At 38.8% G+C, this 11369-nt stretch overlaps 1 protein-coding gene and 1 long non-coding RNA gene across 2 annotated transcripts; both read left to right on the top strand.

Moving 5' to 3' along the window:
• The first annotated feature begins 3373 nt into the window (after nucleotides 1-3373).
• Nucleotides 3374-4276, top strand: LOC122029859. The gene is made up of 3 exons (XR_006125217.1): nucleotides 3374-3789; nucleotides 3861-3971; nucleotides 4206-4276. It is a non-coding gene; the product is annotated as an uncharacterized LOC122029859 (long non-coding RNA).
• A 3194-nt stretch (nucleotides 4277-7470) lies between these two features.
• LOC122029250 ((3S,6E)-nerolidol synthase 1-like) lies at nucleotides 7471-9921 on the top strand. Its single transcript, XM_042588189.1, has 7 exons — nucleotides 7471-7638; nucleotides 7727-7958; nucleotides 8021-8396; nucleotides 8465-8683; nucleotides 9061-9202; nucleotides 9305-9553; nucleotides 9634-9921. Exons 1-7 carry the CDS (start codon nucleotides 7498-7500, stop codon nucleotides 9919-9921), a joined length of 1647 nt encoding a protein of 548 aa, XP_042444123.1. The 5' UTR covers nucleotides 7471-7497.
• Nucleotides 9922-11369: the final 1448 nt, after the last annotated feature.

Genomic DNA, 11369 nt, shown 5'->3' with positions numbered 1-11369 from the left:
CCAGTTTCTAAGCACCACATTCAATAATTAATCCCAACAACACCACTAATTACTCATCAATCATCACCAATCAAATCCCATGCAGAACTAAAATCAAATCTCAACATACCTTACTCTAAATTTGGCAACAAGATGTCACTGAAAGTGGCTCACAACCAATAGCAACGATTCACTACTGTTCGCTAACTCCTTCCCTTGCGAATCTAACAATCCATACAATGAATCCTATTAATTAACCTTGTAATCCAAGTCAAGCTTGACTTCAACAACCTATAACTAACACTTACCCAATCTCAAGTGAGTTGCTGGTAGCTCATGTCTGAAAAGCTCACAGTTGTAACAAGATGGCCGACACTGTGGATCGCCGGTGAACAGTGCTGGCCGGAGCTACAAAACCAACCAAACATCAAATCTCTATATTCCCATACAAAATGAAAACTAACTTGCTACACATCTGATACAAACCATACCTCAATCTAATTCTGTGTATGAAATCTGTCCCACCCAACGGATCGATAACCAATCTGTACCAGCGACAAAGAGGAACCAAAATCCAGTGATCGGAGTTGCGATGTGCAGAGATCCAGTGGCAGCAGGTTGACTCTAGGACTCAGATCACATATCAAACCTTACAAGAATGATGACTCAACCCTCGGAACAACAATGACATAGATCTATGCCGACGATGAAAGGGAAGAGGCGACGACAAGGCCGAGCTGCTTCAGCCTCGACTGATCGGAAGAACGGTGACCAATCAGAACAAAGAAGCAGGAATCAGAGAAATCGCAAGAAAGGCAAAAGACTCAAGAACCCTACTGTCACCGACTCACGCGCTTGGTTTCCGGCGAGTTCCTGGTGTCCGCGGCTAGGGATGGGCAGACGACCGCTGGATCGGAACTAAGGAGGGTCAGCTTCGGCAATCAAGTGTCGAGATGAGGGAAAATCGGGAGAGGATCGGTGAAGAGAAGAATCGGCGATCTGGCGGTAGACTGCGACGTCCGGCGTCAAGCTGCGGTGGCTGACGGTGGCATGGAGAGGAGAAAGGGAAACCGGCGTCGGGCGGTGGCGTCGGGCGCGACATCAGGCTGAGAGAGGGAGGCTCGGCCCGTCGGTGCGATCTCTCTGGCGATCGGCGATGAGGCTGCGCCGACAAAGAGAAGATGATCGGCGGCTCCCATGTCGGCGATGGCATCAAGAGAAGAGAGCGTGTGAGGGAGAAGAGAAGGGGGATCGGGGAAGAGAGGTTGGGATCTCGGTGGTTTTGGGGAAAACAGCGATGGGTCGGGAAAAATAAAAGAAAAAGGATTTTATAATTAAAACATTTCCTCACTTAAATGGGATAACCCGAACGGGCTTCCACTTAGCCTATAAATGATCCCCTTAAACTACGTCAAACGGACTCCGAAAAATGCTCAGAAAATTCCTAAAAATTCCTGAAAAATCCAATAAAATTATTTGTCCAATAACCTTATTATTTAATTATGTTTTGGGCACCGTATTTTACACTATGAGTGAAAATGCGCTTATAGACACCGGGTTTTGGAAAACCTGGTGTAAAATACTCAAAGACATCATTTTTTGCTTAAAATCGATGTTGTTCCACCGATGTCTATGAGGGTTTTTCTTGTAGTGCTAACGGTCATTGGAAGGTGCCTTCAACAGGCTGGAAGGCGCCTTCGACACTGTTTATGGAAGGCATCTTCCAAGCCATTGAAGGCGCCTTCCCTAAGTTATATCAGCTCCTTAGCTAATCTTCTTCGCATGGGTGATGCTCCGGTCAACCGAAGTTGAGCACACCTGAACCCAAGTTTGACCTTCTCCTCGAGTAGGGTTCCTCCCAAGCTTCTCATCCTTGGAACGTCGTGCATATTTCTCGTGTCCACCAGGTGTACTCTTCTGCAGCACCTCGTCACTAGGATGCATCGAGCCCGTAGGCTCCCTTCCTGTGTCGTCCTTCTTGCTAGCTACATCTTCCGCTCGTCTTTTTGTGTTTCTAAGCTCCTGTATACTTAAATACAAGGTTCAAATACAATAGGATCTAACTTGACTTGGTTCATCACATAAAAACTACTACGAAGTACTTACAAATATAAATGAAAGTAAAATAACTTTACAAAGGAAAACTTTGCGTTGAGTAATTTGTGATTACTTTAGAATGTCTTTCGAGGTTTGGAAATGTAGTAGTACTTCATCCTCAACCCATCACGATTCGGTGCCTTCAAATCTCCTCGAAATCCTCTTTTATAGGATTGTTATTAGACTAATTTTTGCCTAGCAATAGATTACCAAGATCCACCAGTCAATTGCTCCTCTATGAATTTAACCATTGCTCTTACCTATCAACTTAATGGCTCAATTTACCTTAGAATTAGATTGTTAAACACCAACAATCAATTATTGTGCCTACTGTTAGGATCCATCTGAGCTAGAGGAGGATGAATAACTCTAAGAATCGAATTGGTCACCAACACTTGAATGTTATGCCTACTGTTTATCCTAGTAGTAAATAGAAAATTTTTGGGAAACTGAATTGGTCACCTCCAGGATTAATTGGATCGTATGACCTATATATATATATATATATACACACACACACAAGCGCGCGATGGCCTTGGTCATTCGACCTTGGCCATGTGGCGACCTTCGTCAGACGATTCGACCACAATGTGGTCATTCAATTTTTTATTTTTTAATATATTTTGTAGGCAAACAAATGGGTATATCTTTTTATTCTAATTGTCAAAGGATGTCTGCTTTTATTTATTATCAAAAGAGCATTCCACCCCGTGTTAATGCTTTTTTATTCAAAATTGTCTTTATTTTAAGCAATGTTTTAGTAGTTATATATTCATAGTTATTATAACATGAACACTTTAACTCTTTTTAACCTAAATAAATTGTGTTACAATAGATATAATTCATAGTTATTTCAATATAGACCCTTTAACTCTGATCAAAACTAGTAAATTTAGTTATAACAGTTATATATACATCATAGCCATGTTACAATATGATAACTTTATTTCTAGTCAACAATGATCAATATTATATTATAGTAGCACTTTGACTCAGATCAACTAATAATACTATATTATAACTACAATTCATAGCTCTTATAATATGAATGTTTCATCTCTAGTCAACACTAGTCAATGTGTAAAATACCGGAAAATAGGCGAATATTAATAAGGGAATTTTCTGGAATTTTTGGACATTTTTCGGGAATTTTTCGGAGCTCGTACGGACGAGTTAACGGAGATAAAAACGGAGTCGGAAAAGTCTGTTTAGGCTACCCAGTTTTAATAAGGAAAAGTTTTATTTTTCTTTTCCTTTTTCCTTTTCTTTTTCCTTATTTATATTTTTTTCCCCTCGTTACTGTGCCTGCCCGAGCCCTAATCCGTTCCTCTCTTCTTCTCTCGCGCCCGACGTCGGCGGTTTCTTCTTCCCGAGCGCCGGCAGCCGGTTCATAGCCGAGTTTTTTCTCCACTTCGCCTCCCAGTGCCGAGCTCTTCTCCTCCTCACTGCCGCCGTGACACCGCCACCACAGCGCCAGCGTGCCCTAGATCCAAAGTCAGCCGTTTTCCTACTGCCGACGCCGTGCCCTAGCCTTTGTACAGCGCCATCGTCGCCCTTCCTCTGATGACGCTGACCCCTTCCATGCCCTAGCGCCGGTGCCGCCACCACAGTCGACGCCGAGGACTTCTCTTCTCTTCCTCTCTGTTGTGCCCAAGATTCAAAGGAGCGTGCCCTAGATTGCCTCTTGCTGCCGGATCTGAACAAAATAGCAAGGTGAGTTGGGATTGTTGTATGATCCGTTTGAATTCAACAGTGATTCCAGCAGTGAGGTTCGGTTTTTGCAGGGTTGTGCGCTGTGGGGAAATTAGCAGAAAGGAGGTCTTGCTGTGGTATACCTTGTTTCCAGCCAGCAATCAGCTCATCGTGTTCTATGTTCAACAACGACTGAGCTTGAGGTATAGTGTAGGAATTGATCTTAGTTGTTGAGGATTCCTAGTCGAGTTAGCAATAGTTGTTAACTTGGATTCATGTGTAGGTTTTAATGAAATCGAATAGTAGAATGGTTAGGGTTAATGGAACTAATCCTAATTGATTTTTAGTTCAATTCAATTGGGGTTCCTGAAGAAAATAGTTTGATTTAGCTATTTTAGTTATAATTAAACTTAGCCAAACTGTACTATTTATTACAGGATATTGATTCGAGACGGTGTCTTGACGGGGGATCTGTTTTGGATACGATCCTTTTCGATTGGAGGCGGGTACTTTTGACTTTTTGTCTTTGATATGCCTAGTAATGAAATTAACATATTGCATCAATTGTGTTTCTTATCTGTTTCGGTTAATCACTACCCAAATCTTGGTACGTGCTTGATTGATTGATTGATTTGCATCTCATGTATATTTTACCTGTTTATACATGCTTATAGGGGGTAGTGATATACCATGCTTCACCATGTTCAGGACCTAGGTTTTTATACCTTCTGTGTACCTTTGATTCGATATGATTCGTTGACCTAGGGTGCACTTTTCTATATATATGGATTAGGTCAGGATGTTTATATGGTTATTGCCATGCATCATTTGCATGATTGCATGCTGTGCGATAGTCCGCTCCATTATTGTTGAACGCCAGTTACATGGATCTGCACACACCACCACTCATGGGTTAGTGGTCGATTCTGGCAGAGTGTGTTGCAGTAGGACTCTGTTAGGCACCGTTGGTCCGCTCATGGGTAGTGTGACACAACGTGTTATCCTGCAGGGATTCCTCCCCGTCATCGAGTGGGATGAGAGCATCAAGCTCCCCCATTATGATTTGGGGTAGGAGGATAGGTGTACTCGACAACATCCGTCCACTCGGTCACTTATCGGGAGTAGTAGAGTGCACGGTTGTCACAGACCTACCCACTCGGCCTCACTATGTGTGTGAGATGATCGGTGGCGTCGGGGGTCATCGCATCATACGCATGATCATTTATTGCTGTGTTTGTCTTGCTGCGTTTATATCTGCGTATTGTTTGGATACCTATGTTTGCATACGGATTCTATACCACTCGCTTGACCTTATACTTAGGACTCGTTAGACAAAGATTCTCCTGTTTACTTCAGATGCATTTTTATCTTTCTTATCAGGAGACTGTACGCATGATTAGTACTAGGTGTTGTTTCTTTACTTTGCATATCAATTGTACCTGCTGAGTGTTGGACTCACCCCGCCTCCATTGTTGATATTTTCAGGTTGATGCTGTCAGGAGAGAGTTCCAGTTGCTGGTCCCTGCAGACCTCGAGGATGTGATTGGTTTTTCGTTTGGTTTCCTTTTCTGTTCTAGACTGTTTGAACTTGTTATGTTCTGGATTTATTTACTTATGGACATGGTATAGATTTTATTATATCGATGGATTTGGATTTGGTTTTTATTCTACTACATGTCTGCCTGTTGGCAGAAGAGTTGAGCTTTACGAGTGTAGTGGAGTAGGGTGGATTTCGAGTCAGAGTATTATTTTACTGTTTAATTATTTTAACTGCGTGGTTATGACAGCCAGAGGCTGAATAGATTATATATAACTGCATGGTGATGTTTTATTTTGTTGTTATTATTCCAGCCGCCTGTGGCTGAGGCATTTGTGAGATGTAGAAAAATTTCAGATTGTCCACCGTACAGGGGAGATGTTGCCGAAATTTTCTCGGACAGGGACTCCTCTGGGGCGTGACACAATGTCGATCGACACATATGATTAATATCATGGCAACTACAAATTATAGTTATTTTTTTATTAATACTAGTCAACATTATATTGTAGCAACAACTATATAGTTGTAACTACTCCCGGGGAAATAATCCAGCAATAGAGTGTCTTCTCAGTTTTCCAGATATCTAAGGATTGAGTTCGAATTTTGATAAATTAATGGATGAATACCCTTTAATGGGTAGTTGTTCTAAGAACGTTAGGCTGATGAGCCGCTTACTATGAACGCTTCTCGATTTATCCTGATAGCCGATAAAAAATTATCGTGGGGTCTGGCTGACTAACCCTAAGATTAGTTGGTGTAAATTGGATACCGAATATTAATTAAAAAATTATGTAATAATAATAATTACATAATTAAAACTATCATAATTAATTGTGTAGTTATTATAAAGGAAAATTTGCAAGCAGCCCCGAATCACAAACAAAACTTTGCACGTAGTCCCTAGTGCCAAAAAACTTTATTTTCACTCCCTAACTAAACATAATGAATGACAATTTACCTAATTACCCCTCATATTTTTTAAGTATAAAAATATAAAAATGAGTATAATTCCTCTTAAATTCAGTACATTAAACTAGAATCGAGTATATTTTCTATCAAATTGAGCATGACTCTTTTTCCACCTCAATAGATGAAAAATATATTAGATTCTCTTTAAATAGTACTCAATTGAATGAAAAATATACTAGATTTTCTTTAAATGATGTTAAATTTAGTAGGAATTATATTAAGTGAGAAAAAAATCGTACTTAATTTTCCATTCCCTACCCAAATATAATGGATATCAATTTACCTAATTATCTCTCATATTTTTTGGGTATAAAAAGTCCAAATATAAGTATAATTTTTCTTAAATTCAACACATTTAACTATAATTTAGTATATTTTTCATCAAATTGAGCATAACTTTTTTTCCAACTCAATTGAATGAAGAATATACTGGATCCTCTTTAAATAGTGCTCAATTGAATGAAAAATATATTAAATTATCTTTAAATGATGCTGAATTTATAGGAGAAATTATATTAAGTGAGAAAAAAAATTGTGTGCAATTTGATAGAAAATATACTTGATTCTAGTTTAAAGTACTGAATTTAAAAAGATTTATGCTCATTTTTAGATTTTTTAGACGTAAAAAATATGATGGGCGATTAGATAATGGTATTTATACAAGAGAATTGAAGCAAATGAAATTTTATATAGAGGGAGTGGAAATAAAGTTTTTTAAAGATGGGGACTGTATAGTTAAGTTGTATTTAGAGTTTTTTTTTCTTCTAATTTTACTGTTATAAATTATAACAGCGTAAAAATAAATATTATTAAAATAAAAGGTAAAATATTTAACGCCGAATGGCGTCTATTTTTGATATTAAATAAAAAATATATTTTTATGATTTTAATAAAAAAAGATTGTTCTTTTGAATTTTGTCACGTTTTTAATATAAAAGGCATTTTTCGAAACGCGGCCTGAGCAATGCCGTTCTGCATTCATCAAGCTTCACAACGAAGAAAGCATGCAGATATTTACAGGCCACAAAAAGAAAGTTCACCGAGGAACCACTCTCCACCATTCCTCTTGCGGCGGCCTGTCAGGCCACAAAAAGAAAGTTCGATTTGACAGAGCTAGAAATGCAGACAAATCTGAGTCTGTGGAGACTATAAATGCAGGCCAATCGAGTCACATTCCATCGCAGAGCAAGCTCTTCGCTCCCAACCAAAAATAATTAAACATGCTACCCTTAATTCAACTACCCTGCAGCTCTTTCTGCTGTTCTCTGGGAAACCCAAATCGCAGCACCAAGAGCCCCAGGCACAAGCAGCAGCAGCAGCAGAGGCTGGTGGTGCCAATTACAGACGACCGTGCTCATGGTGTAAGCATTCACCTATAGCTCGCCGTCCAGTTCAGTTTCATTTGCAAGTTGGTTTCATTTTGATCGTCGTGTATACATGATGAAACAGGAGATCAGAAACATGCTCTGTTATGCCAGGAGCTCGTCGGAGTTGATGCTGGCGATCGACTGCGTTCAGAAGTTGGACGTCGAGCACCATTTCGAGGAAGAGATTGTAGCTGCGCTGGAATCGCTGTACAGCGAGAGCTACGCAGATCAGCTTCACCGGAGAGTGAATACTCTGCATGAAGCTGCCCTTTTGTTCCGTTTACTTCGACAGACTCGATACCCTGTGTCATCAGGTGATTATTGATTAATTAATTAACTGATCATCATCAGTTCTATAACAACCTTGCGTTTTCAGATATTTTTCTCAGGTTTACAGATCACAAACGTGGTGAGTTCATGCCATCTCTCACAGGAGGAAGCCATGGAATTGTGAGCTTGCTCGAAGCATCCTACTTGAACACCGGCGAGGGCATACTTTATGAAGCCAATAGATTTGCTACTCGCCACCTCAATTCTTCGATGCCACACTTTGCACCTCATTTTGCCAAATTTATCCGGCAAACTTTAGCTCATCCTTATCATGTGAGCTTGCAAAGCTACAGAGCTAGGCGATTTCTGGTTAGCTTCGGAGGAGGGGAACAGGGAAGGAGGAAAATAGTTGAGGAATTTGCAAGGAGGGATTTCAAGGAGGTTCAATTGCTACAACTTCAAGAATTGGAGCAAGTCACAAGGTTTTCAATTTACTTGCACCTTGCTAGAGTTGTTGTTGTTGTTCTCATTCTCTTTGTGGTCTGTGCAGTTGGTGGGAGACTCTCGGTCTAGCGCGGGAACTAAAGTTTGCTCGAGATCAACCGTCGAAATGGTACACGTGGTCGATGACGGTTCTTTCAAACCCTAAGTTCTCGAGCTATCGAGTTGCGCTTACGAAAGTCATTGCATTTGTCTACCTCATTGACGATATTTTCGATGTGTATGGATCGTTGGATGAACTCGAACTCTTCGTCAAAGCTATGAATAAGTAAGAATTTTGTGTTCACGAATATTGTTTTACATAATTCATTTAGAAGATTGATTACGTAGTAATGACGATAAAGATAATAATTCAGTAGATTTAGAGATTTATTTTAATTAGTGATGATTTATCATGTTTATATGGTAATCCAAACCATATTTTTCATTATTTCTATATTTATTATTATTATATTTACAATAATATATTTCCATATTTATTATTATATTTTACATATATTATCTTGACAATATGTATAAATAGGTGAGTTAGGTTAAGACAATTATCAATCAATACTAAAAAAGTAACTATCTTTTTTTTCCTTGTCTCTCTAGTTTTTTCTTATGTTTATGTGTTTTCGCATTATTATGTATTTCAACACGCAGATGGGAGTTATCGGCGAATATCGATCCACTTCCATTTTGTATGAAAATAACCTACACCGCATTGTTTGAGACGACAAATGAGATTGCACAAACGATATACAAGGAACATGGGTGGAATCCAATGGACTCTTTGAAAAATGCGGTATATATATATACATACATTTAAACTCTATCAATCGCCTTAATGTGCCTTAGCTTTCAATGATTTTGGTCAAGTTTTCTTTGTATATATGGAAACATATAGTGGATAGAACTATGCAACGCATTTTTGGTGGAAGCCAAATGGTTCGAGCAAAGTCAAGTCCCGACGAGCCATGACTATTTCAAAAATGGCATAGTTAGCTGTGGTGTGCCAGTCGTATTGATACACATATACTTCCTATTAGGCCAAGCTATAACACATGAGAATGTGAGTTATTTGGAGACTTACCCCAATCTAATATCTTGCCCAGCAACAATTCTTCGACTTTGGGATGACTTGGGAAGTGCTAAGGTACATTCATTCATTTATCCGTTTTTCAACGTATAAGAATGGATCGTAAACTAAACCTATGTGTTATATTTACAATTTAGGATGAAGAACAAGATGGAAAAGATGGCTCATTCTTAGAGTGCTTCATGAAGGAGAATCCACATTGCTCATTTGAAGTCGCAAAGGAAGAAGTGATGAGACTGATTACTAAAGCATGGGAGGAGCTAAATAAAGAAAGCTTTAGCTCATCGACCAAATTTTCTCGAGATTTCGTGGAATGTTGTTTAAACATGGCGAGGATGGTTAGGGTAATGTATAGTTATAACGAGGAGCATAAGCTTCCTATGTTTGAGGACTACGTGAACTTGTTACTCATTGAAAATTTTTAATCATGTTTACGAAGATATTAATGATGCATTTGGTGGTTCCGTATTTAGATAGCCTATAGCATTTTAACCTGGTGCCCCTTCTTTTTAATTTTTTAACTAAAAAGGACATGTTTCACCATCAAAGTATCTCTTTTGTGTGCCCCTTCTATGATGAATGTAAATAAACTCTTCATCCTTTGGAGTTTGGAAGGTGGTTGGAAATAAATTAGGAAATTTTAATTCTGATTAAAACTTTCCTTGTTTGGGATTAAAAGGTGGCCGGCCATATTATTTTAAGAAAAGGAAATAAGTTTTAATTAATTAAATTTTCCTTTTCATGGCAAAGTAATAAGGAAGTTTTTATTTAAATTTTCCTTATTTGTCAAGACCAAGGATTATAAAAGAGGGGATAGGGGTGCCTTCATATCTAAGAACTCTATTCTATTTTTCCTCCCTCTCTTCCTTGGTGGTGTGGTCGGCCCTTCTAGTTTTCCCTTTTCCTTTTCTTTCTTCTCCTTGGTCGAACCTCTTCATCCTTTGGAGCTTGGAAGGTGGTCGGATCTTGCTTGGAGAAGAAGGAGGAAAAGGAGGCTTTGTTTCTAGCATCCTTTGGAGCTTGGTGGTGGTGGCTGAACCTCTACATCTCTTGGAGACTTGGTGGTGGTCGAAACTAGCTTGGAGAAGAAGGAGCTTGGGTGGTTCTCATCTCGGTAGATCGTTGCCCACACAACGTCTGAGATTAGAAGAGGAATACGGTAGAAGATCAAGAGGTCGTTGTATACAAAGGAAGGTATAACTAGTAATTATTTTCCGCATCATGCTAGTTTTTCTTTGTATGAATTTCAAACACAAGAGGCATATGATTCTAGAGTTTCGAATTTGTGATTCGAGTTTGTGTGTTTTATTTTGTTATTCGAATTTGTATTCGATTATTCTTTTTGGTTAAACCTAATGTTATTTTAGGAAATTAAATATTGAATTTCGTTAAGAGGCTTTGTCGAGGAAGTGATGGATGCTCCCATACCCAAGAAGGTCATGTGCCTCGCCATGTTTGACCTGGGAGCCGATTTCCGAAATAAATATTTAATTGAATTTGTAACATAGGTAGATTTGGATCAATAGTGTTAAGTTCCGCTTGCGATCCAAGTTTAAACCATTAAGAATATATAAGTTAAATTTGGAATCAATAATGTTAAGTTCCGTTTGCGATTCCAAATTTAATTTCTAAAGAACACAATAGGTTGTTAGGAAAGGTTCGATACTTGTATAAAATTTTTATACAGTGGAATCGGTACGATCTTCCTAGGACCAGCCAACAATTGGTATCAGAGCTAGGGTTTGCCTCTGTGTGTTTAGTTTTCAGTTTAGATTATGCACATGTCATACATAATTTAGGCAGGATAATAGTAGGATATGCTAACTCTTTGGTTGCAGACTCCAACTATTATGACTTATGGTTATTGTGTGTG

The sequence above is a fragment of the Zingiber officinale genome, chromosome 10B, assembly GCF_018446385.1.
Source record: "Zingiber officinale cultivar Zhangliang chromosome 10B, Zo_v1.1, whole genome shotgun sequence".
Lineage (NCBI taxonomy): Eukaryota > Viridiplantae > Streptophyta > Magnoliopsida > Zingiberales > Zingiberaceae > Zingiber > Zingiber officinale.
This window is presented reverse-complemented; position numbering and strand designations above follow the sequence as displayed.

Bases quoted from the DNA above. Each gene is read 5' to 3' on its own strand.
- LOC122029250 (XM_042588189.1), top strand. From the start codon at position 7,498: ATGCTACCCTTAATTCAACTACCCTGCAGCTCTTTCTGCTGTTCTCTG. The intron at 7,639-7,726 runs GTAAGCATTCAC...ATGATGAAACAG, and splicing joins CAGACGACCGTGCTCATGGT to GAGATCAGAAACATGCTCTG. The intron at 8,397-8,464 runs GTTTTCAATTTA...TGGTCTGTGCAG, and splicing joins GAATTGGAGCAAGTCACAAG to TTGGTGGGAGACTCTCGGTC.